At 33.0% G+C, this 27,755-nt stretch overlaps 1 protein-coding gene across 4 annotated transcripts in view; it reads left to right on the top strand.

The window, feature by feature from the left end:
• LRBA (LPS responsive beige-like anchor protein) overlaps nt 1-27,755 on the top strand; it is a 748,187-nt gene that overhangs the window by 507,465 nt on the left and 212,967 nt on the right. For all 4 annotated transcript variants that reach the window (XM_065877627.1, XM_065877625.1, XM_065877628.1 and 1 more), the window contains 2 exons: nt 19,773-19,890; nt 22,006-22,108. In XM_065877627.1, coding sequence (XP_065733699.1) covers nt 19,773-19,890; nt 22,006-22,108 — 221 coding nt within the window. The remainder of the gene's footprint in view (nt 1-19,772; nt 19,891-22,005; nt 22,109-27,755) is intronic.

Genomic DNA, 27,755 nt, shown 5'->3' with positions numbered 1-27,755 from the left:
GAATTGTTTTACATGTAATAATGACATCATGTTTGTGTTAATTAGAAAGGGATCTCTTCATCTGTTAGAGATCCATATGACACATTTATGGATGAATATTATGATTATTTACTTTAAAATCGCCCTAAAAGAAAAATACTCCCCAAAGAAGATATTCACATAGGAGAGAGAAGATACAGAATTGTCAAACTTCTTGAAATTGTATGATGGGTACATAGACTAAGTCTATTTTTATGTATGTCTGAACATTTTCATAATAAAAAGTTTTAAAGGAAGAGAAGTGAAAGGAATGAGAATACAACAGCACATCTTTACTGAGAATATTATACTTTTCCTACAGTTTGTCTCTGTTTGCAAGTTTCTTTATGAGTCTCATTAACTAAAACTAAAAGACAGTCTGTCTGTAAGAGAGGGCATTATGGAGCAAGAGAAACCTCTCTTATAGAGGAAGGCAAGGAAGAAGAGTGTTGGAAAAGGAGGTTAAGTGATCTAACCTTTAAAGTTAGTCATAGGGCAAGAGAAGAGGTTAATTATAGTCACTTTGCTAGGATTAACCAGAGGAGAGCTAGTATATTCCTTATTTTAAATTAGTAAAATGTCATTCTGAATTTAATCAGACTTCTATTTTTTTCCCCTATAGGTAAAGAATGTAGTCTATGTCTAGTTTTCTCATCAGCAATAAAAAATCATTTTTCTATATTTTGATCTTCGTGTACTTGGTTAATAGGAATCTATTCCTGACAGATGAATCTTGTTTTGTTTCTGTTTCTGAACGTGTAAGATTAGTGAGTAAACTCTGGACCAAGGTAATTCCACCCTGTGAGGAATGTCAGGTAGCCAGCCAGCCTCCCTCTCTAAATAATGTTTACTCTTTCTTCTAATAGCAAGACAAATGGGGAGAGAACAGAAATTTGAGAGGAATACAGAAAAGCGTATTTGAATATGGGAAGAGATATGCCTATAATGGCTTTTCTTGTCTGCCACCTTAGCATAGTATAGTGTATATACTTTTTTTTTACACTTTTAAATTAGACTGAAATAGCAGAAATTTAGAAGATGCTCTAATGTAAAAGAGAAGTCAGATGTAAGTATATATTGAATAATTGGTGGTTTGTAAAACTTATGAAATGTCTTTATCATTGTATTACTGAATCTTGGTTTTTTAAGCCTATGCCATCATTTTTTTATAATATTGTAACTATCTGAAAGGGAAGAATCTACACTAAAACTGAAACATCAGCTAAAGTGAACTTCTATTTTCTTGTTTTTGTTGTAGAGATCTGTGGTTAGTTTGAATGATGACCTAATCTATGTCAGAGGCAGGTAGGCCATTTATCTAGGACACAGCCCATTTTCACACACATAGTCACTGAGGCTGAATTATTTGCTATCTCATTGGATAGTGTGGATTGAACTTGAGTCTCTGATAAATGGTCATCAAAGTAATGAATCTTTGGGACTATGAAAAAAAGAACATAACTGAAAAACTATTAAACCAAAATGTGTTTTCTTAGAAGGAAAAAGAAAACCCACCAGACTGTTTCATCTGCTGCCTAGAAACAGCATGCAGTAATATTTTGTTGTTTTCCAAGTATGTAGAATATGAACAATACCTTTTGATGCTCACTTTATAGCTGATATCTTACATAAAAATATTAATAGAAAAAAATGGTATATAAGTCTATTTTTGGTAGTGTATATATATATATATTTTTTTTTTTGGTAGTGTATATTTTTAAAGAAATTTAGCCTTAGTAGAATTGGTCCTGTGTAGTTGGACAACGTTTTAAGGAGATCCTGAACTTTCTGAACAAATATCAAGATATACGTAGGCTATTCTTAGAAAATTTTAATTGTTATTATTCTCTATAAAATTATTGCTTCTGTCAAGTTTTGGGGTTGAGATGGGAAGAAGCTAAGAGGACTTTTGCCCTTGGATGATTAGAATTCAGAGTTTTTATATGGTTCAGTCACTTTTTGGTCAAAATAGCACTTTGTGAGCTAACCTATGAATTGAACTAAAATTTATAACATTGTTTTGATGGGCTAATTGCTAGTTTATGGCCTGTGTTTTGAAACACACCACATTTGTAGGTTGAAGGGACTATTGCCTTTAGCCTAAGTACAAAACTTAATATTTTTTTACTCAGATTGCTACCTACTGTATTTCTTTATCAGTGAAATGTATAAGTACAACTATAGAACCCCTCTATAAATATAATATCAAGTTTCAGAAGCAAAGCCCATATTATTGATAAATGTACAAAATACCAATTGAGTTGGTTTATTTTCCATTAAGTAAAGCATAGTGAAATCGGTGTTTATGTGCATTGATCTTGGGTTATCCCTAAGAAACTCCAGGGTTCAAATTAGCCTGGGTGTACCACCCGTGTCCACTCCAACCTTCATGTTTATCAAGGTAAAATTGTGTTGAAATAAACATTGGAAGATGCCCTGGATTAATTTCTGTGGAGGGAAATGTGGAGTATAATCTTTTGCCTTGGTGAAAAGTAATGTCAGCAAAGGAAGGTAGTGTGGATTGTTAGGTGAAATCAATTTCTGCTACTCCTGTCCTGCTCCAGTTATTCCATTTTATGACTAAGTATAAAAAGCTTATAGGGGACTGATCTGCCCTGTCCTTGAGTAATAAATATAATAAATACTAGTCTGTACTTGTCTTAACAAAGCCTAAAACAAACATGAAAAGGAACTGTCTGATCCACAAGTAAATTAACTGTCTTCCAGAACAAAATTTCACCCCTCTCTAAAGAAAGACAACAAAATCTAAGCAAAATAATTGTAATGAGTCCACAATATCCAATATAAAAAGATTCCAAGACATACCAAGAAATGTGATTTGAAGAGAAAAATTCTTTAATAGCAAAGGTCCCAGAAATGATAGAGATTATGGAATTAAGAAATCTAATATATATGTGTGGAAAGATAAATAGATAAATACTCCCCATTAGTTTCACTCTACCCACCTCTTTCCAAGGGTGGGCCAGACCTAGTAACAACTTCCAAAGAACAGAGTAAGGGAAGGGAGTAATAGTGACTTTACAATGGAAAAATCTGCCAAATGATACTTTAACTAAGTGGTGACGGTTACTGTTATCAGTGATGTCAGGTGAATATCATGTAACTCCCTCATAATGTGACTTAAAGCACCCTTCACCTCTATGATATTAGTAGCAAAAACCCATAACCCCATTATAATCATGAGGAAAACAACAGACAAACCCAGAGTGTGAACAGTTTACAGAATTTCTGGCCAATACTCTTCAAGATTGTTAAGGCTATGAAAAACAAAGCAAGACTGAGGAACTGTCCCAGACCAGAGGAGACTGAGGGGACATGAAAACTAAATACAGTGTGGTATTTTTTTATTGGATCCTAGAATAGAAAGGGGACATTAATGAAAAAACTGGTGAAATCATAATAAAATCTAGAGTTTAGTTAATGGTAAAAATACATAAATGAAGAAAATAAAAAAACTTCTGTGTAAAAAAAAGCAGTTACAAATATATTCAAATATTTAACAGAAAACAACAAAATAAGGAAGCCCATGGGGAATCTTAATACAAAAATGGGAACTATAAAACAGAGCCAAATGAAAGTTTTAGAACTGAAAATTATAATATTTGAACTGAAAACTTAACTAGATGTGCTTAACATTTTATTTGATACCATAAGAAAAAGATCAGTTAAACTAAAGTCAAGGCAATAGAAACTCTGCCAATGGAAGCACAGAAAGAAAAAACAGTCATACAAAATGAACAGGACATTAGTCAACTATGGGACAATGTCAAGTATATATGACATAATACAAAAATACATATACTGTGCAAACACTAATCATAAGAAATGTGAAACCCCAATATTAAAAATGGATGAAATGGATTTCAGGAATATTGGCAGAGATCAAGAACGTTTTATAATAAGAGGTCCAATTTATCAAGAAGGTATAACAATCCTGAATGTACATATGCTGAATGTATATATGTCTGTGGTAGACAGGCTAAGTGTTCCCTGAAGATGTCCATATCCCAATCCCCAGAATTTGTGAATATGTACCTTACATGAGAAAGGAACTTTGCAGAGCTGATTAAGTTAAGGATCTGGAAGTGGGGAGATTATCCTGGGTTATCTGAGTACCCAAAGTAAATACAGGGTTCTTAGAGAGAGTAGAGATAGGAGAGATCAGAGAATGAAATGTGATGTCAGAAGCAGAAGTCAGAGTCAGAGAGAGATTTAAAGATTCTACACTGCTGGCTTTGAAGATGGAGGAAGAAGGGGCTGCTGGCCAAAGGATGCATGTAGTCTCTAGAAGCTGGAAAAGACAGGGAAGTGGATTTTCCTCACAAGCCTTCAGAAGGAACTCAGATTGGTGTTGTTTATTTTAGCCCTCTAAGATCTATTTCAGAATGGTAACCTACAAGACTGTAAGGTAATTTTACATGTTTTAAGGCACTGTTTGTAGTGATTTGTTATAGCAGCAATAGGAAACTGACATAGCATGAAATAATAGAGATTGTAAAATAGGAAGCAAAAACTGAAGGAACCAAAGGGAGAAATAGATCTCCCAATAGATTGAATAGATTCAATTTTTAGCTGGAGATTTTAAAATTTCTCTCTCAGTGATTGATAGAACAATAGGCATAAAGTCAATAACTATATAAAAGGCTGGAAAAATGCTATCAACCAATTTGATTTTAGGATTTTCTATGTATAACATCATGTCATCTACAAATAGTGACAGTTTTACTTCTTCCTTTTCAGTTTGGATCCCTTTTATTTCTTTTTCTTGTCTGATTGCTATGGCTAGGACTTAAAACTATGATGAATAAAAGTGGCAAGAGTGGGCATCCTTGTCTTGTTCCTGATCCTACAGGAAACTCTTTCAGCTTTTCACCATTGAGTATAATGTTAGCTGTGGGTTTGTCATATATGGCCTTTATTATGTTGAGGTATGTTCCCTCTATGCCCACTTTCTGGAGATGGTGCTGATAACATAGATGTATAAATTTATTAAAATTCATGAAGCTGTATACACCTATTATCTGTGTATTTTACCGTATGTAAGTAATACCTTAATAAATTTTTAAGTATGAAAATAGTGATTGATTTCAGCACCTAAGTATTTTCTCTTCTTTTACTTTTTACTTGTGGGGGCTTTGAATGTTGAAGGTGATATTATATGGAATTAGTTTGCTTTCATTTAAAGGTTGCTATTTTTGATATAAATTATGAATGAAGTAAAATAAACCAAAGAAAAAAACGTGGCCTAGGAAAGGTCTATATTTGTATCAACATAAAAACACATGGACAAATACGAACAAACCTTACTATTAATGCTACAGGCAGAGGTCAAATAGATAAGTATTTTAGCCTATTGATCCTCAGAAATAAAATATACTCATTGAACCCCAGTAAATTCCTATTCTGCTCTCATTGTTGTAACAGGTGTACAGAGGTGAGAAATAGAAGGTAAGAAAAAAGGTTTGGTGAGCTCTCAGATGGTTACTGAGGTCCATGTTGGTTTTCATTTACCTTTTCTAAATCAAGTCTTCACTCCATTGACTGTGAAGGACCGTGACCTGAACCTGAGGTAATTGACGGAAATCAGGAGTAAAGCATTTAAAATTGAAAGGAGTTGTATTCTTGTCTTTAAAGACAGTGAGCAGGAAGGCAGGCTGCTCCTAAGTGATGAAGAACTCTAAGAATCTATAGAAAGAATTTTGGAAACTTTAAAGGAGAAAAAAAGTAAGTAAGTTGAACTCTGAAAACTACTGAAAGAAAGAAAAGAAAACGTCATTCTTATCCTCCATGACAATATACAAAAAGTGATAACATAGTCAACAAATTTAGAAAATGGTGACATACCTTTTCTCATTCAGATTTTAATAAATGTTTTTATGCATACCTACATAGTTTTATTATATCAATAAATGTAATCAACTCAGTGGTTGTTTTTGTTGCATGTGTGTTTTATTTTCAGGCATGCTTTTCCCCCTCTTTTCTTGGCTCTCCTCAGCCCCATCTCCTTCCCCACAGATCATCTCCCTCCATACCTAACATATATTAACAATCTAATATGTATCCTTTCATATTTTTCTCTGTTTTCATATAAATTTTTGTGGTGTTCGTGAATTTTTTTGTTGATTTACAGAAATGAAATCCTATTATAAATGCTTTTTGGTATATTGTTTTTCTTGCTCTACTATATTTTGATGCTGGATATTCAGCCAAGTCAAGCTGATGTGGGTTTCATTCATTCTTTTCAATAACAGAAGAAGACGATGTATCATAATTTTTCAACCATTTTCCTAATGACATACATTGGATTTCATAGTTTTGTTTACCATTTTTGTTTATGTCACTATGAAAAATGTGGCTATCTTTATTTTTAATAAGTAATGTAAGCCTGCTTTCCAAAGGGGTTTTACATTTCATGTTTTCACCAGCAATATACACTTTTCTTTGCATTCCTGTCAGCAAAATGTGTTATAGCTCCTTATCACATTTAAGCCTGATAGTTGTCTTCCAGAGTGTCAAGAACTATCATGGACCTGAAATTTTACGTTACTTGCAAGGTAACAATTTATCTTGCCAAAATTTCCTGAATGCTAGCAGAAGACATGAGACGCCTGGGTCAGAGGCAGAGACCTTTATTACAACACAATGAAGAGAATAGCATCATGTTAATGTCTGTTCCCCTTGCCCCCAAGTTTCTCGAGGTGCTGTGGACTTAATTGTGTCCTTCGTTCGTGTATTGAAACCCTAACCACCACCACCACCACCACCACCACCTGCCCCTGCATTGTGACTGTATCTGGAGATAGGGTCTTTAGGAGGTAATTAAGTTTTAATGAGGTCATGAGTTTGGTGCCCTAATGTGATAGGACTTAAAAGAAGAAGAAGAGTGATCTCTTTCGCTCTCTATCATGTGAGGATACTGTGAGAAGGTAGTCATCTACAAACCAGGAAGAGAGCTCTCACCAGGAACTAAATCTTCTGGCACCTTGACCTTGGACTTCCCAAAAGTGTGAGAAATGTATTTCTTAGGGTTAAGCCACCCAGTCTGTGATATTGTATTATGGCAGTATGAGCAGACTAAGCCAAGAAGCCCAGACAGATACTGTGCACCCACTGAGTTTACATCCCAGTTGAGCAACCTCAATCTTTAGGAACCCAGAATGTTTACAATGGACAGTGAAGTCTGACCCTTGCCCCAAAGGTCATCATTATCTTTATTATACTGGACAGTAAACAAACTTGCCCTTTGCTCTGAAGCAAGACACTGTCTCTCTCTTCCAAGGCTGTTCTCTATACAAACATCCTTGAAAAGAATGTCTGGAACAAAAGGGCAATTTTGCCTTGCTCTGAACTCCTGCAGAAACATCAACACCCAAAACAAAGTTGTCATGATTATCTTATGACTTGGTCCTTCAATCTCTTTCTGTTACACTCTTCTTTATTCTGTCATACATTCAATATACTATCTTTAACAGGTATCTAACTTTAAATTTATTGTACATGTTTAACACCTTTTTGAGATGTCTCACAAGCTACGTCCTTACTCATTATCTCTACTTAACATAACCTGTGAATTTTGCCTGTATCTCATACCCTGCTCTCAGTGTTTAATGTTTCTTTTGGTTTTCATCTATCCCGTTTTTTCCCTTATCTTCTATAGCAGAATTGAATATTTTTAGATAATATAGAAAATTCATATTACATATATGTTCAGGATTTTTGGAGGGGGGTGAGGTATTAGAAAACTTATATTTCTGTTAGGTGCTGATAATTCATCATAGGGGAATGATACTTTTATAGGATTTTTTCCCAATTTCTGGAAGAGTGTCCACTTTTTTGTTCTTATAATACATTCCTTTTAAAGTGAACCAAATAATAAATTTTTGGTACTTATGAGAGGTCATATTAACCACCCTCTCCGGGAACAGTAAATTTTGCTAACCTTGATTATGGCCCCACTGAATGCCCTTACTAGGAGCTGAGACAGAGTTCACTGTTTTACAAAGTCTAGAGATCTCTTTTCTATTTAGTTTTGAAACTAATTGTGGAAGCAAGGAGTGGGAGATAAGGAATAATTTTCAGCAGAAATAGTTAATTTCATCATTTATTCATTAAGTATACATTCAGTTATATAATGTACTAAGTACTCCAGGTTTATAGAATTGGTAATACGTATGTCTATCTAAGGAAATTTATTGTCTGGTAAGGGATACATTACAAATAAATGGAATTCGTACTAGGCCTGTGATAGCAGAAAACAGAGAATTGTTGCATCTGCTTGGGAAGTCAGAGGTTTTACAAAACCTTGACTTGGCCTTTAAGGATGAGAGTTTCACCATGGAGGAAGTACTAGGTAGTGGCTTAGAGCACAGTGTTAGAAGCCTGATAGACTTGGCTGTACCACTTACTAGTTATGTGATATTGACTAAGTCATCTAACCTCTCAAAAATCATTTCCTCATTTATAAAATGGTGAAAATATCTATTTCATAATGCCATTTTGATAATGAATTGAAATAAAGCTCTTAACATAGATCTTGGCATATAGCGAGCTCTAATTAAATTGTATTTGTTGCTGCTGTTGCTATTACTGTCTACTACTACTGTAATACAAGCACCCTCACTACCTCCTCTACCAAGCTCATTAAGAGTTTGCTTTCCAGATAAGACCACCAACACATGGAAGGCATGTAAGCATGAAACAGCATAGCATGGTTGAATGAGTATATGTTGTGTGACATGGTTGGAACATGAAATATGTCTGAAAATATTCAAATACGATGAGGACTTGCTCTAAAGTAGATTTCAGTGTGCATGACTGAGAGCAGATGGATGTAAGTGCTGATAGGGAGATAGAATCTATTGAACTTGTTGACTGAGAGATGACTGAGGTCAAAAGGAATGATATGTAGGCATTAGGATGACTCAGATTTCTGTGTGGTTTTTGTGATTCCCTTTAGCAAAATAGTGTGTAATGGACTAATGGTAGCTCCTGAGGGGACAATAATGAGTTCATTTTTGGGTATGTTGAATTTGACAATTTAGAGGATATTGTTGTGGAGGTATCTAGTAAGTGGTTGGATATGAGTCCAAAACTGTCCTCTCCATGTAGAGGTAATCACCTCTAATGTCTTATCAGTAGATTCTAGCACTCCTGTGTGGTTTAGTATTAGAAGCAGTGGTCATGGATGAAATCCCTCACTGTAAAATGAGAGGGCTGAGAATTCAGCCACCCTTCTAAAATCCAAAGAATGTCAAATTGGAATACACAAAAAAAGGAAACTGATGTAGACATTCTTGAGAAATGTAGGGGACAGTTGGGTACATTCAGGGATAATTTGTGAAAGTGCAGGAGTGGGAAAACTTCTCTTGGTAGTTCGCTGTCCATTGATAAAAATTGTCCAATTTAGTGGTGTAAAGTTGTATGTAATATTCCCTTATTATTCTTTTAGTCTCTGTAATCCATAGGGATGCTTTTTCTCTTCTGATATTGATAATTCCTGATATCATTCTTGATTTTGGTAATTTGTGTCTTCTCTCTTTTTTGCCTGATCAGTCTGGTTAGAAGTTTATGTATTTTATTGATCTTTTCAAAGAGCCAGTGTTTGGTTTCACTGATTATTTTTTCTCTATTTTTCGATTTTCTGTTTCATTGATTTTCACTTTAATTTTTATTTCTTTTCTTTTGCTTACTTTGGGTTTAATTTGCTCTTATTTTTTCTAGTTTTTTTAAGGTGCAAGCTGAATCATTGATATGAGACCTTTTTTCTTTCCCACTAATATAGGTGTTTAGTGCTAGAAATTTCCTTCTAAGTACTACTTTAACTGCCATTCCACAACTTTTTATATGTCGTGGTTTCATTTGTATTCAATTCAAAATACTTCCTAATTTTTTTCTCAGACCCATGGGTTTACTTAAAAGTATACTATTTCATTTTCATATTTTGGGAATTAAAAAAAAATCTTTCTGTTACTGATTTCTAATTTAATTCCATTGTTGTCAGAAAATATACTTTTATATGATTGGAATTAACTAAATTTATTGCAACTTGGTTTTTGGCTCATAATGTGCTTTATCTTTGTAAATGTATATTCTACTGTTGTTGGATGGAGTGTTCTATAGATGTCAGTTCATGTTCAGTTGTTCAAGTATTCTATATCCTCACTGATGTGCCATCTACTTGCTTTATCAATTATTGAAAGGGGAATGTTGAAATCTGTTTATAATTGTGGATTTGTGTATTTCTAGTTTCGGTTCTCTCAATTTTTGCTTCATATATTTTTTAAGCTCTGTTATTCAGTTCAGAAACCATTAGGATAATTATGACCTCTTGAGGAAATGATCTGTTATTATTATGAAATGACCCTCTTTATTCCTATTAATGTTTTTTTGCTCTAATATCTACTTTGTCCAATTTGATGTCTTTTACCAATAATTCTATCATTTGTGTTATTTGATTAATTAATTTCTCTCCTCATTATGGGTTATATTTTCCTGATTTTTTTTCAGGCCTGGTAATTTATGAATTGAGTACCAGCTGTTGTGAATTTTACCCTGTTGTGTGGTGGATATTTTTGTATGCTATAAATATTTTAATTCGTTTTTCTAAGATACAAGTATGTACCTTGGAAATGGTTTGATCTATGTGGATCTTGCTATTAAGGTTTGTTAGGCAGGACCAGAGCAGCATTTAGCCTAGGGCTAATTTTTCCCCGTCTACTGAGGCAAAACCCTTCTGAGTACTCTAACCAGTGCTCGATGAATTATGAGATTGTTTTTTGCTCTGGTTGTGTGAGCTCTGCATATTGTTCCCTGTAATTTGGGGGAATGATTCTCAGGTTGTTTTCTTAAGCTGATCAGATCTCACCTGAAGACTGCAGATCTCAGGAGCTCTGCTACTTTTCAGCTTTCTCCAATCTGCTACTCTGACTTGCAGTTTTAGCCCCCTTGATCTCATAGTACTTCAAGCTGTTTTCTCTGTTCCTAGAGACCACTATGTTCCTGCCTGCTCTGGGGCTTGCAGAGTCTCCTCTGGCAGAGAGCTGGGGCAGTAGGTGGTGTCACCACTTTTTTTTTCCTGTCTCTCAGAGATCACTGTCTTTCACTGCTTGGTGTTTCATCTCTTAAAAACAATTTTTTCCACATGTTATATCTGTTTTAAATATTTTTTGTGTGCAAGGGTAAATCCAGTCCCTGTTACTCCATCTTGGTCAGAAGTTGAAATATGCTGACCCTTGAATTTAATTTTTTTTTTTAAATGCTGTGTTGTAGTTTTCCTTTTCATTTTTCTGTCCCTTTCTGCTTTGTGTTATGTTTGTGTTCATGTGTTCCCAGAATCTTAGACTGTATGTAGTTTGTGAGGTTGAGCTGACTCTCCATCCATCAGTCAATGTCTTCCATGTTCCTGGCACCATGTTTGGTATGTGAATAGAAAGATGACTAAGACCAGTGGCCTAATCTCAAGAAGCTCCAGGAAGTAGGAACTCCAATCTAGTGAGGGTGTGCAGTGTTATTGAGTTATGCAGTGAAATCATGTTAGCCCTCAAATCTTATTTAAATAGCACTCATAATGTTTTCTGTAATATAGGTCCTTTAAAAAAATACCTTTTTAGAAGATTATATCTGAAGCTGAATATGAGCACAGTATTTAGTTTCATACTCTAACATGGAAGCAAATAAGAACCTATACTAGTCATTTATAATTGACTCCAGCTAAACAAGATGAGTACTTAATAGGAGGAAGAAAGCTAAAAAAAATGAAGTGGAAAAGTATTTCCCTCTAATTAGGAAGAAAGTGTCCTGATTTTAGCATCAAGTTCTAATGTAACTTTTTCCTTTTCCTTTTGCTTTTTATTTCTGTTCTCTGTTGTGTTTGAAGAACAAAAGCAAATTTCTTGAAGATAAACAAAGGTTTTCCCTTTAATTAGTTTAAATAGGTTAAATAGGTCACCAGAGAATCTTCCAATGACTAAACCATGTTGTATCTGCTACAAAGAGATAAGTAGTCTAGCTACAGGCTGATATTACTCCAATTTGAAGATTGGATTTCCTGTATGTAGGGAGGGCGTTTGATACCAATCTGAGATTGAGATTGAGTTCATAAAGTAAGAATTGGCATCGAGAAGAAAGGTAGTTTGTGTCCATTGCTTGTTTTAAAAGTATATATTATAGAATATTCCAGCACATTTAAAATTAGGTGGTTTTTTATTAGTGCTGATTTAAATTTAACTCTTTGTTCAGGAATAGAAAGCTCATGACCTTAGAGAGTCAGTGTGCAGAATAATAGCTAAGAACATTTTGTAACTTGAATTCAGTGACAATAGCATGTCATTCTCACAAGTTTTTGAGAAGTAACTAGGAATTTTTCCAATCTAAATGGAAAAATTATAAGGTATTATTTATATTACCATTTCCTTATATCATACATGTAAGGAAAATTAACTATAAATATTTTTGAAGAAAAAATAATATGGATATTGTTAGCATAAAAAATGCAAAAGTGATTTTGGGAATAAAAAGTTAGGCAGACTGGTATTAAACCATTTTGGGGAGAAAATAGCTAAACTAGAGAAATGTCTTTTTTGACCTTTTTCTAATTTTGAATATAGATTAATGCATAAATTAATGCATGTTTATGTTTAATTTACCTCAATAAAATGAAGGGTATTGGTCTAATGATTGTTTTCTCAAGGCATTTGAATTAGACAAAACTCTTTACTGGATAAAGGTAATAAAAACTTGGTAAGGTACCAGACTGTATATTTTTTAGTAACATTTCTACTACTCCAAAATATTTAAAATTTTCTTTGTACAGATTTCAAGGTAATTTCTGTATCTCTATACTAAAATCATATGGAACACTTTCACATCTTGTTCATGGTAAAACTGACATTGTGGCTTTATTTTTATTATATTTTTGTCTTAAAAGGTACCTCCAAATCCAAATGTCTCTATTTTAATTCAGGTACTTATCTAACTTTATTCTACTCTTTTTCTGAAAACTTAATACCTAGCTCTTTACTTTATGTACTGTTACGAAAAATAAAGTAAGATGCATTCATATTGCTTATTATTCTTCCTTATTAACCTTTTGTGGTGTATCTGGGTTCTTCTTTCAAAAAAAAAATCAGATTGGAGATACAGTTTAAATTTTTAAAAAATCTAAAAATTAGTTAGCTGGTGGATAAATACCTTCTTTGTTCTGCTTATTCATTATTATATTTGGCTTTTGACTCATTAGGATATATACTAAATGTTAGTTCAATAAGAGGTGGCTTTATGATACATCATTTAGAATGCAAATTATTTTTAAGCTGAAGAATATTGAAAATAAAACAGAACCAAGTGAGTCTGAATTATTTACAGGCCAAGGGCTTAAAGGTGCACTACTCCAGCACAAATATTAAATTATGAAATGGGAATTTCAGTTTGCCATAAATCTGTCTGCCATAGCAGCTTAAAATAAAATAGTTTTACCCATCTAAAGCAACATCAATTTGCCAGTCATTGCTTTATGTATCAAAGAGCGTTCTGTGAAAATATCAATATCATTGGTTAATATAAATGAAATTAATTTTTAAAGCTGGGCTAAAGGTTGACATCTGAAAAATTGCATTACTTTGCAGAAGAGAAATTTCTGTCTTCTAGTGAAATTTCAGGTCATGAGGGCAAGTAATTTTCACAGTCTTCAATGGGAGCCAGTGAAATATGAACTTCATTGTCACCTAGCCCCAAAGCGATAAGATAAAATGAGCTGATACATCATTTGCTGTGGTTTTATCATCTCTCTCAGTAATTGGAAGAGAAAACCTAAGAGTGTATGTGTTTGTATGCTCCCCTCTTGCTCCTCCCAGCTGCCCCATCATCCACTCCCAGGCTAAAACCACTTTAGCCCAATCAATACAGAGGTCACATAGCATTTTATTTATATATTTAAAATTTTTCATACTGACTAAGCTGCCAGGTAGAACATTAGAGTAATGAATATGTTTAATTGAATTTTTCACCCATGAAAATGCTAAGAAGAATACTGTACTGCATCACAGAACTAGTAAGCAGAAGGAGGAAATTTACTATATCGATGAAAAATATCAAATGACTCATAATTAATTTAAAAGGTAATTTTCGCTGTATTCATAACTTTTATACTTTTGTTGTCATTGTTCTGTTCTTTTCCAAGTTTGGGGACATTCTGTGTGTTCATGGATCTATATTAAATAACAAAATTACCATCTTAAAATTTCTACCAGAGTCAAGTATATGCCATTTTTCAATTCAAAAAGACCTCTGTTTTGTTTTAAAAATATATCTTTAAAAACTTTACTAACATTTATATAGTTGATGATGAAGTACATCCTTAAATCAACTGGAATTCAGTATTAGAATAAATTTAATGCTGTGCTTTGGTATCAAGCTTCAGAGAAAGTTACATGCAGCAAAATCCAAAAACTATGTTAATAATAGAGTGGTGCAAATTTAAAATACTCGATTAAAACTACTTTAAACTGTTTTGGTAAAATTGCAATTATCGTAAATAAAACATTTGCACATGTATTTAGTGGTGAGTTGATAGACTATTTTTAGACTAGTGTCTATTTTTTAACATGTGTTTTCATTTTAAATATATTTCAAATATTTACTGTTTTCCCATGTTAAGGTATAATCCTTGTGACTAATTTATAATTTTGTTCCATGAAAATGGGATATGAATATTTTCTAACTGTGGTATCATTATTTAACTGATGGCATGATTAGTTTATATTTTGTATGCTAAGTTTAAAATGTTTTTCTTCATGTTAAATATATATCCATATACTTTGGAAATGGTTTTGTTGTGAAATTTTAAGTTCTATTTGTATATTTTATCTAATTTTACTTTTATTATTGAATTCTTCAGAAATCAGTGTGGAATTCTCTGAAAGGGTAAAACCTCTCCAAAAATTGGTGAATATTTGGGACTAAGATATGCAGTGCTAGCTGTAAACATTAAGAATAGTGTTTCTAAAAACACTTTTCATTGATTCTGTATGTGCAGACTCCCATGTAAATATTTCTTATTTTTGAGGTTAAAACATTTGATCACTTTTTAGTATCTTTCCCTTTAAAAAGAATTTAAAAACATTTTATATTTATTGAGGGTAGATTTTGAAAACAAAACCTTTTTTTACTTAAATGGAACAAATATGGCTATATTTTCAGAGACTTTAAATCTATTTTTTGAACATACCTAATATTCAGTAAATAAGAGTATCTTGCAGTTGGGCAATAAATGCAGGTTTCTTTTTTATTCTTTCATGAGGATGAGAAAGCAGGAGAAAGTGTTATTTGGATAAATTCATTAGCTTTTCAAAATGAATGGTTAAAGGTGAAAAATACTTTGCTTTCAAGCCAATTAATGCAACAGGGTGAAGAAATTTTCCCACGTATTCATAGTATACTATTTGAAGTGTAGAATAAAAGCTGTGTACTATTCAGGCAAAATAATAAATCCTTTTTCAGAGTCACAATTTTCAGATAAAAATTTTAAAGAAAATATGTTTGATATTTTTAATGTAAAGAAATAGTATGTATGCTTTTATATGTGTGAGTATATATACATGTATATATTAAATACTGATTTTTTTCCTCTCTACAACCTTATGTCAACATTTAACCAATAAACTATCTTTGTTCAAACAAATTATTAAAATATGAAAGTTGAATTCACTAATAATAATACTAACGATATGAAAACAAGGTGGTAAACATTCAAAGAGAGTGCTGAGGGCTTAAGCTTTCAAGCTGTTCAAGACTTGTGGTCATAACTGCAGAGCAATGGTAATGATACGGTTTCCATAGCAACTGATTCATTGGAGGGCTAGACCTCTGTCTAGGGTGCTGTCAGTGTATGTAGAGTTTCAGTGAACAGAAAGTCCCAAAGAAGGGTCTGCTTCTACCTAATCCAGTTTTAATTGAACTCTAGAGACTTTGAAGTGAAGCCTCAGACCAGGAATATACCAGTCCAATAAGAAATAAACCTCTTGCTGAGCTAGGCCTCAGCTGCTTTTCAGTACTGACACCTTTTCCTAATGAATACTTAAAAGAAATGTTATTATATCAATTTCAGCTAGTAATTCTGTTAGTTAAGAGATTCTTTGTTTCTATTTTAAATCCCACTATCTTGACCATAAGTGCAGAATTTCATTTGTTACTTTTTTTTTAAGTCAGTCTAATTTTTTGTGTGTAAGATTTTAAATTTTGATAGCTTTTGCAATTTTAAATAATTTTCTGTCTCTCCTCCTGTTTCTTTTTCTCTAAGTTTTAAAACACTACTTTACCTGCTTATATTTAACTCTGATTGCACACTGTCATACATTCAGTATGATACCATTGATGTCAGGTTTGAAAACATGTAGAACAATTCTAGATATTATTTGTGGATGTGTATGTACTAACAGTATAAAAACTTACATGGGAATGTTAAACCTCAAAACACGGATAGTGATTAGCTCTGATGAAGGAGGAAAATGGGATCAGGAAGGGTTATACATGGGAATTTCAACATTATCTGTAATGCTTTATAAGTTTTTAAAATATATAGGACAGTGTGGCAAAATGTTAGAATTTTCTAAGGTTCTGTAATGGGTACGTGGGGCTTATGTCATTTTCTGTAGTTTTGCGTATGTTTGACATTTGGTAATAAAACAAATTTTAAAGGACCATACCACTTGCTATATTTCAAGTATTTTTTAAAATAACTATACTGCTTAAAGGAATGGGATATAAATTGAACTTTTTGATTGATTGGAAAACTATTACATGAAAAATCTTGTAAGAGTGTTTTAGTATACTTCTGCTAGTAATTGGAATAGTCTAGAAAATAATTAAATCTTTAGTTGCATGGCCATGATCTTGCAATGATTGGCATCACCATTATGAGCAACAATACTTGTTATATAGCTTTATAGTATATAAGAGGTAGAATTTTCAGACCAGTGTGTGATATTTTTAGCGTATGACAGAGCTTAAAGCCTAATGCTTTGTTGTTTGGTTTTCCTCTTTCACTTTTAACACAAGTACAGGAAAACAAATGTAGTTGATTAAAATTTCTGATGAGTTGAGTTGTAGTTTAACAAACATTTAAACCCTTTTTTAGAAATGTGGCAATGTAGTATATAAGTAAGCTCTGGACATTTGGATTAGAAAAGCTGGGAGGAGGCCAGACTGCCACTAACTTCCCAAGGGACATTGTATTAAGTATTTATCTTGTTTAAGTCTCATTTTCCTTATTAATAGTTGGATAGATTGGGCTACAAGTGTTACAGAACATGTATTGGATTCTCTACTACTTGATAAGTTAAGTATGGCAAACTCAAATACCAATGGAAACTAGACAGATAGTAAATGAGTGAATGAGTGGAGACTGTTTCAAAACCGAGAGTGCATGCCAGTTGTACTATGTGGCGTATATAGATCTAGGTTTGACAAATGCTCCAGTTTTTCCTTAGAAACCAGAAATCTGAATATTTATGTAAATAACCATTTTCTCAAGTATTTTCAACTACTTGAATTTTGGGAAAATACCATACGGCCCCCCCAAAATTAATGTGGATCATATATGGAATTTTGGTTGCCATTCATTGATTCATTTTAATCATTCAAAAACATCTACTTTGTGTCAGACCTTGTTCTAGAAGATGGAAATAGAGTGCATTCAAAGCCTTTGGTCTAATAGAACTTAGATTCTAATATTCTAGTGCTGAAGAGAGGCAATAGACAAGCAAGGAAATATTGTAATTTCTGGTGGTGATAAGTGTTACAAAGGAAATCTGATGAGTTTGGGGTGGGATGAGGCAGTAGTGGCAGAAGTGGGGTTTAGATCCTGTGGCTTCTCTAAGGAGGTGACATTTGAGCAGAAATGTGACTGTGAGGGTGAGCCAGCCATACAAAGATCTGGGAGAAGAACATTCCAAGCAGAGGAGAAAGCAAGTATAAAGGCCCTGAGGAAGAATGAGTTGGGCTCATCAGACAGTCCCAGATGTAAGGCTTTATAAACAGTTATAAAGAGCTTCAGAGTTTATTAGGCGTATAATGCAGAGCCACTGGATGATATTAAATATACGAGTATATGATCTGATTTATACTTAAAAAGTTATATTTTTTTGGCTTCTTTGGTCATAGTAGATTCTCCAGGTAAGATTAGAAGGAGAGAGACCAGTCAGGAGGCCACTGCAGACTCTGGAGCCTTGGAGCTACTGGTTGTGGTCGGAGAAAGGGGTGCATGTAACCTCTGATTTAAGAAACTATTTGAGAGTAGAACCGATGTTTTGTCCTCTTTTTTTCTCCTAATTTCTCTTGATCTTACTTATATAGGTATTGATTGTATGAAAGAGATAGTAGGATTTTCTCTATCACCTGTTTTAAAGCTGAAAGTGTGATTAGTTGTTTGGGACTTTGAATTGTTGTCTTGTTTTTTCAAAAAACACCGAGCCTAAGAATTGTACCCAGTCTTTCATTTCTAGATTGTATGGTACCAGAAATAGAATAATTTCTGTAGAAAAATCTAAATACATATTTAGTGAGTTAAATAAGGTTGCTCTCTTTTTTTTTTTCCCAAAAAAATCCTCTGTATTTTGCATTGAGGAATGTAGTTTTTTTACAATTAAGATCTAGAAAATGGAAATCAAAAATGAACATTTACGTAGGATACATTCTTACTATTCATTATTTTTCCTCTCTTTGTTTATCCTGTCTTTGTCCTTACAGTGCAATATCATAATCAAATGTCATTTTATTTGTATTTTTTAATGGTGGTTACTTTTGAGAAATTTATCTTAGTTGTTTAACTTAATTTGCTGTCACGGATTTTCATCAGTGTTTGATTGCAAATACATCTCATTTTCTTCATTAATATTCTGTGACGTACTAGTGTGGAGAAATTCCAGTTCTGGTTTTCATTTAACACCTTCATAATTAAGCTTTTGAAATGAACTTTTTAAAAAACAAAACTTGAATAACAAAGCAACAAAGTGGCTTAGGACTAAAGACAGGATTACTTTGAGTTGGCAAAGATTCTAAGCCATTGCGTCTGTCACATGGGATGACAGGAATTGTAACAAGTCACTCTGACAACCTCCTACTCCATAGAGAGATTACGCTGAGTTCATTCGCAGGTTTGTGTTTAGCCTAGCTGACAAGATGATACTTAACCTCTCATACAGTCAGTCTTTGTGCTTTCTGAATGAGTGACTGTTGCCTTAACAGTGACCTTATAAGTGTGATTTTTTGAAGTTATGAACTTCAATTTGTAATTTTAAAGTATGCAAAAAGTATTTATGGATGTTATAATCATATTATATGAAACTGAATTTTATATGTCATCTGTTAGCATGTAGGACATTCTTTTGAGGTCTTCTTTTTAAGGGTTGTCTAAAATTTTGCTTTGTATAATATGACTCAAAAATCAATCAATCAGTAATACAATATGTATTTCCTGAAAAGCAGTAGACTACATCATTGCTTTAAAAGGCCCCCAAATATATTTATAAATAGATGTGTTACAGTTTTGTTCTGCTTTTTCATTTAAACATCTTTTTTCATGAATTGCAATCTATTTTCTTAGTCACCCTCCAAATTATTTCAATAACTATTCAGTTCTTAGAAATTATTTTTCTTAATAGGGACTTTTTTGTTTAATTGGGGGGAAGAACAAAAAAATTCTATTGTTACTTACTCTGGATTCTTTTTTTCCTCACTAGATCCTGGCATATACAGAGGGGCTGCATGGAAAATGGCTGTTCACAGAGATACGATCGATCTTTTCTCGTCGTTATCTTTTGCAAAATACAGCCCTGGAGATCTTTATGGCAAACAGAGGTAATACGTTGCAGACGTATATTGTTACAAAGCTAAGCTCCATCTCCTTAAGATTTCATTTTGAACATGCCATATTGTTTCCATTTAGACAGAATTTTGTAGGCCACTCTCTGTCCTACTGACCTCTTTTTGAACCATGTGCATCTTCATGGTTTTTCCCCCTTTGGTCACTCTTAGAAATATCTGTAGTAATTTATTTTTCTGGCCAAATCACAAATTAGTGCAGTGCTTTATAAATATGGGGGATAACTACCCATTTAATCATTCGTAGAGTTTTCGTATTGCTCTGATGCTTAAACTCCTTCTGGAAGGTGGTTGCATTTCGAGAGGGGAGAGGGTAATCAAATGATTCATACATTTATTTAATTTTTTGTCTAATCTATTGCCATTTATAAAGGGACCATCAGAAAATGGTACTGAACTGTCCTGGTTGCTTTGTATTACATCATTCTTGAAAGAACTAAAATTCGATTTGTGGGTTTAGAATTGAACTTGGTGAAATTCATTAAGACAAAAAAGAGAGACAAGGTGAACTTGAAGGAAAAGCATCATTGGGTATGAGTGGAGGCATACAAGGAGAATATGTGAAAGCTTGTGATTTATTATACATACTCATTTCATTTAAATAGATTTTAAGTTTTCTTATTTTCTCTTTCTATAATCTACAAGTTATCATTTAAAAGATCTACACATAATGTATATTCCATACATATTTTCTTTTCTAATGAAATCATGTGTTTTAGGGAACGCAGACTTTTTTAGGAAAAGATGCTTTTCCCTTCCATATTTGGTCTTCTCCCACACACATACCTCTTTTTCTAATGTAAACATTATTCGTCCAGGCAAATAATCAAGTGAATGTTTCACACTTTAGTTCAGTCTGCATTCTTGCTGTCCCAAAGGTGTTTTGACCTTACAATATTTATTACTTGCTCATCTTCATTTATTTTCCTTCTTTGAAATTTCTCATGTATCCTTGCTTTGCATCTTTGTTTTTCTATTGCCTTTCCCTCATGGCCTTGGTCACCTGCCATAACCTGAGTTTTTTCCTTTTTTCCCCCCCTGTATTCAATGTAATAGTGGATATGTAAGAAAGGCATATTAAAAAGTTATGTTGGATATGTATATGACAGTTCTAAATATATTTTAAGTGTTTAGTGAATGATCATATAATTATTTACCTAAAACATGTTATAAAGCCTGTGTTTAAAAATTGCACTAACACTGATAAAATTTTTTGGCTCATAGTATTTTTTTAGGCTAGGTGGAGAAGAAGAATCATCTTCTAGATGAGTACTTGTAGATTATTTATGGTTCTGATACAGAAGTTAATATAATTAAAATTTCAAGACTAACCAAATTAATATCTTCTAAATTCTCTGTCATGATTTTATGACTTTGTTATTTTCATATTTTAAGGATAAAAATTTATAGATAACTGTCATAAATTAACATTTATATGCTGAATATATTTATATATATGATATACATTTATTGATATTCTCAAAATGTGTAATTGTTGAGATAGAAATGATTAAAAAGCATTTGAATTGATTATTGACCAGAGAGGAAAAATTTTTCTTCAGGTTACACATTTTTCTGGATTATAGGAACATACAAAGCATAAACATGTAAGGATTGTAAAGAGAATATTTTTTTAAGCTGTTGATTATTAGTAGTAAGTACAGCTAACAATTTTTTAGCTGTATATGTAGACTTTTGGGTATTAGATTGTTAAATATATAATCTTAAAATTTTAAAGGTCTTTATAGAAATTCACAGATATATTTTCAACTTGCTAAAATTCAATTTTGCAAATTCGAAGTTGTAGCAAGATAAAATCTCAACTTCATGTCACATTAATGCAACAATAGTTGTTATTAGTTCTGACAGTATTTAGAGAAGGTACTGTTTGTGGTAGTTCATGAGTAAAATGAGTATCATCACCAGCATATTAATGCTAAAACTTGATATATACTATAATAAAAGTAATACAGTAAAAATTCTATTTAAAAGATACCTGAACTAAGAGTAAACATTTTATTGGACCAAGAAGTGAGTTTTCCAGAAAGAAAATCATATTTCATTCTAACTTTAAAAAATTATTTTTCCTAGTTGCTATAATGTTCAACTTCCCAGACCCTGCAACAGTAAAGAAAGTGGTTAACTATCTACCTCGTGTTGGTATTGGAACCAGTTTTGGATTGCTTCAAACCAGGTGCTGTTTTATATGTGAAAAATAGGAAAATAATCTATATTAATATTTGTTCTAATTTGTTTTGAAATGTATGACCTTCTGTTTTATGCTTCATTGTAAATGATGATTATTAGTGTACTGTTTTGCGTCAACTGAACTTCTGTCTGAAGAAACTAGAAAAAGAGGAACAAATGTAAATTAAACTAATCTGAAAAAATAATAATAAACAAAGGCAGAACATCAATGAAAAGGAAAAGAAAAACAATAAAGAAAAATCAATGCAATGAAAAATTGTTTCTCTGAAAAGGTTAATAAGGGTAATAAGTATCTATACCAGACTTCTGAAAAAAAGAAGATACAAATTGCCAATATCAGAATGAAAGAAGGGGTATCACTACAGATCCTATAGATATTTTTAAAAATATAAGGAAATATTATGAATAAATTTATGCCACTTAGACAACTTAGATGAAATGGGCAGATTCCATGAAAGAGACAAACTGTCAAATCTCACTAACGAAAATGGATAGCTTTAATAACTCTACAGAGGAAATTGAATTCGTAGCTTAAAATCTTCTAACAGAGAAAATTCCTAGCTCAAATGGTTTCACTGGCAAATTCTATCAAATGTTTAATGAAGAAGTAATATAATTTCTGGGAAAACTCCTACAGATAATAGAAAAGAAGGATAAGTTTCCCAAGTAATTCTGTGAGGCCAGCATTACCTGAATTCCAAATCCACAAAAAGGCATTACCAGGAAAAGGAAACTAAAGACCATCTTGATTGAAAAGGAAGAAATAAAACTGTCTTTATCAGTATATATACATGACTTAATGTGAAATTACCAGGGAAACTGCAAAATTTTTAAAAAGAAAAAAAGCTATTAGAACTCATAAACAACAAATGTAAAATAGATAGGTAGTGGGAAGCAGCTGCATAGCACAGGGAGATCAGCTCGGTGCTTTGTGACCACTTAGAAGGGTGGGATAGGGAGGGTGGGAGGGAGACACAAGAGGGAGCGGATATAGGGATATATGTATACATATAGCTGATGCACTTAGTTATACAGCAGAAACTAACACAACATTATAAAGCAATTATACTACAATAAAGATGTTTTATATATATATATATATATATATATATATATATATAAATAGGGAAAAAACCCTCATAAAAGAGTGTAGCTATTTCGTAGCATATATAATTTTTTTTTTTTTTTTTTTTTTTTTTTTTTTTTTTTTTTTGTGGTACGCGGGCCTCTCACTGTTGTGGCCTCTCCCGTTGAGGAGCACAGGCTCCGGACGCGCTGGCTCAGCGGCCATGGCTCACGGGCCCAGCCGCTCCACGGCATGTGGGATCTTCCCGGACCGGGGCACGAACCCGCGTCCCCTGCGTCGGCAGGTGGACTCTCAACCACTGCGCCACCAGGGAAGCCCAGCATATATAATTTTATTCCTGTATACTAGCGATGAACAATTGGAAATTGGATATATTTGAAAATATATTCTTAAGACTTGTTCACTGAAAACTATAAACACCGTTTAGGAAAATGAAAAAAACCTAAAAATTGAAAGTTGTACTATACCATGTTCATGAACTGGAAGACTCAATAAAAGTAAGATGTTAGTTCTCTCCAAACAGATCTATAGGTTCAAAGCAATCCTATCCAAAATCCTAAAAGGCTCTTTTGAAGAAATTGAAAAGCTGATTGTAAATTTAAGTGGAAATGCAAATATCTAGTATTGCTAAGACAATTTTGAAAAAGAAAAAGTTGGAGGACTTTATCTGATTTTGACTTAATATAAAATTACATTAACTAGTGTAGTTTGGTAGTTTTGTAAAATAGACTTATAGAGCAATAGAATATATTAGTGTCCAGAAATAGGCCCATACATAAATGGTCAATTTGATTTTCAACAAAGGTATCAAGATACGTCCATGGGAAAAGATAGTTTCTTCAACAAATGGTGATCAACAATTACATATCCATATGCAAAAAAAACAAAACAAAACAAAAAAACCCCACCTCATCCTTTATCTCAAAATGTAACATATGAACTCAAAATGTAACATAAATTAACTCAAATTAACTCAAAATGTAATATATCCTAAATGTAAGTGCCAAAGTAAAACTTCCTAAAGAAAACATAGGAGAAAAATCTTTGTGACCTTGAGTTAGGCAAATATTTCTTAGATAAGATTTTTTAAAGAATCATCAATTGGCCTTTCAAATTAAAAACATTTGCTTTTGAAAGACGCTCTTAAGAAAGTGAATCGATATGCTCTAGGCTGGGTTAAAATATTCAAATTATATGTGACAAAGGATTTATATACAGGATATATAAGAAACTCTTACATTTAATTACAAGACAAGCAATCTGTTTTTAAAAAATAGGTAGAAGATTTGAAAAGATATTTCAGCAATGAATAGATACAAATATTAAGCACATGAAATGATGCCAAACATCATTAGTAATCAAGGAAATGCCAGTTAAAACCACAGTGTGATCTCATGGCACACCTATTAGAATGACTTTTTAAAAACTGATAACAACAAGAGCTAATAAGAATGCAGAGTAACTGGAACTTCACATGTTGTTGATGGGAAAGTCAGCAGTTTTGCGGTTTCATATAAAATTAACCATACACTTACCATACATCCCAGTAGTCTCACTTAAAGGCATTTACCCTAGAGAAATGAAAATATGTATATTCATGTAGTGACCTATTCACAAATGTTTATAGCAGCTATATTCATAGTCACAAAAAATTGGAAATAGCCAACATGATCCTCAACTAGTAAATGGATGAATTATGGTACATTCAACCATACAACAGGATATACTGCTCAACAATAAAAAGGAATAAGCTACTAAAATACAGAACAAGGCAGATGAGTTTAAAAAGTATTATGCTAGATGAAAGAAGGCAACACAAAAGATTACATTCTGTGTGATTCCATTTATATGACCTTTTGGAAAAAATAAAACTACTTGGACAGAAATCAGATAAGTGGTTTCAAGAGATTGGAGGTGAAGAGGGAGGATTAGTTACAAAGGAGGGTGTGAGGGAACCTTTCGATAACATGGAAATATTTCCTGTCTTGATTGTTGTGGTGTTACACAACTCTCTTTGTTTGGCAAAACTCATTGCATTGTATACCTAAAAAAGGATGAATTTTATGCTATGTAAAGAAATCAGTAAACCTGATTTTCAAAAACAGAAAAGGATAAAGAATGTGAAATCAATATACAGTGTTAGTAGCTCTAAAACTATGCTAGTAGGAATGCAAATTCGTATAGTCACTCTGGAAAATTTGCCAGATTTCTTATTAAGTTAAATATACACTTAATTTATGTCCTGTCACTTCCACTCCTAGGTGTTTACCAAGAGTAATGAAATATATGTACACACATTCACTTGTAAGCAAATGTTATTCATGTAGTCCCAAACTGAAAACATTTCTAGTTCCATCAACTGTAAATGGATCAATAGATTGCACTACATCCATGCAATGAAATACTACTCAGAAATAAAAAGGAATTGAGTACTGATACATGCAACAACATGGATGACTCTCAGAAACATTGTGCTGAGTAAAAGAAGTTAAGTACCGTGGGCTACGTACATCATAGCCATGGGCTATGATTCTACTTAGATGAAATGACTGAAAAATTATGTGAAATTATATGATTCTATTTAAATGAAATTGTTGAAAAAACAGAAGCATGTAGTGACAGAAAGCCAGGAGCCAGACACTGGGACAAAGGAATTACCTTTTTGGAGTCTTTCTATGGTGGTTGGTTACAGAAATAGGTACATTCAAAACTTACTAAACTACACACTTAAGTTTAGTAAATGTTATTATATTAAATTTTATCTCAGCACAGATCATAGAAAAATAGACTCTCTGTATTTAAAATATCTAAGTTACAAAAGTGCTTATTACATACCCATTTTCAAGTGTACCATTATTTAACACGTATGATAAATCAGATTGAAAAAAATGATTAGACTTCGCTTTATTATGTCATATTTGTTGTAATTTTTTTCTCTGTTGATGTAAATATCGAATCCATATATTAAGGATTTTGAATACAACACAGTTAATTAAAACTTTTATCTTTAACCTCTGGTAAATCAGAGTTCAAATATTAACTTTGTGTATACATATGGACTTAATAACTAGTATTTATATTGTTCAAAGTAACTTAATAAGTACTTGAAAAGAATGTTAAAATGCCAAAAAGCATCTCTCACAGTACAGGGAATTGGGAGAGTTTGGGGTTATACCTCTCTTTCCTATGTGCTTACCAGTTGTCTATGTTTAAATAGCACCATCATCAACTGTTTTCTTTCTTGGTAGGTGTTAATGCTTCATCAGTACAATTTAGTTAACTAATTTAAGAACTAGGAGGAGAGTTAACACTGGGATTTTTCTATTGATTGAAATGTATTAGCAGTAGAAACTTAGAGTTTACTTTTAACATACCTCATTTTGTGTTGATTTTGATTAGTGTTTATTTCAATTTTTTTAGTTAGTGTCTTATTACAAATGCAATTGAGATAGAATCAACAAATAATAGGATATTAGCAGGAGCTGCAGTTATCCTAGGCTGGAGGACTTTCTAAGAGGATGCACTCCCATGCCCATTGGCAGTTGGACTCAGTTCTGCACCAAGTCTTCCTCTCCATAGGCTGCTTTTGAGTGACTATATGACTTTCCCCAGAGCAAGTGATCCTAGAGAGAATGACAGAAGCCCCAGTGTCTTCTTATGACCTAGCCTTGATAGTCACACGCCATCATTTCTGCTACATCTTATTTGTTACAAGTGAGTTATTAAATATAGCCCAGGCTCCATGGCAGGAGAATCAAGTTCCACCTCTTGAAGAGAAAATATCAAAAATTTCGTGGACATGTAACAGGTTACAACTTCTATGTAAACAGGATACATAAAAAGGCCCTTCTGGTTTATTAGCCATAGTTGCTTTACAATCCCAGTAAAGCTTTTGATTCAATAATTTTATAATTTAATGAGGAATTTCAGGGTTCAGGAGGAAGCAGCTCAGAATGGCATAGTATATTTCCTTATCTTAATAAAAAATTCTACTGATTATCTCTCTTTTGTTTTTAAAGATATATTTATTTATTGGCTACGTTGGGTCTTCGTTGCTATGCGCGGGTTTTCTCTAGTTGTGGTGAGCAGGTGCTACTCTTGTTGTGGTGTGCGGGCTTCTCATTACGGTGTCTTCTCTTGTTGCAGAGCACAGGCTCTAAGTGCGTGGGCTTCAGTAGTTGCGGCGTGTGGGCTGTAGAGCGCAGGCTCAGTAGCTGTGGCGCACAGGTTTAGTTGTGCTGCAGCATGTGGGATCTTCCCGGACCAGGCTTGAACCTGTGTCCCCTGCATTGGCAGGCAGATTCTTAAGCACTGAGCCACCAGGGAAGTCCTTACTGATTATCTGTTTATTTTAAAAGGAGTTTTATGTGTTGTCATACTTTGGAACTCTTTGTAATGTTTTCCCACAGTTAATGAAAGGTGAAAGTCTTAATTTATTAAGTCAGTCAGTTAAATAGATCTTCAGCACTTACAGTGTATCAATCACCCAGTAATGTACAATATAAATATCATCTTGCCCACAAACATTTAAACAAATATGTAAATA

This window comes from Phocoena phocoena, chromosome 5 (genome assembly GCF_963924675.1).
Source record: "Phocoena phocoena chromosome 5, mPhoPho1.1, whole genome shotgun sequence".
Taxonomy (NCBI): domain Eukaryota; kingdom Metazoa; phylum Chordata; class Mammalia; order Artiodactyla; family Phocoenidae; genus Phocoena; species Phocoena phocoena.
This window is presented reverse-complemented; position numbering and strand designations above follow the sequence as displayed.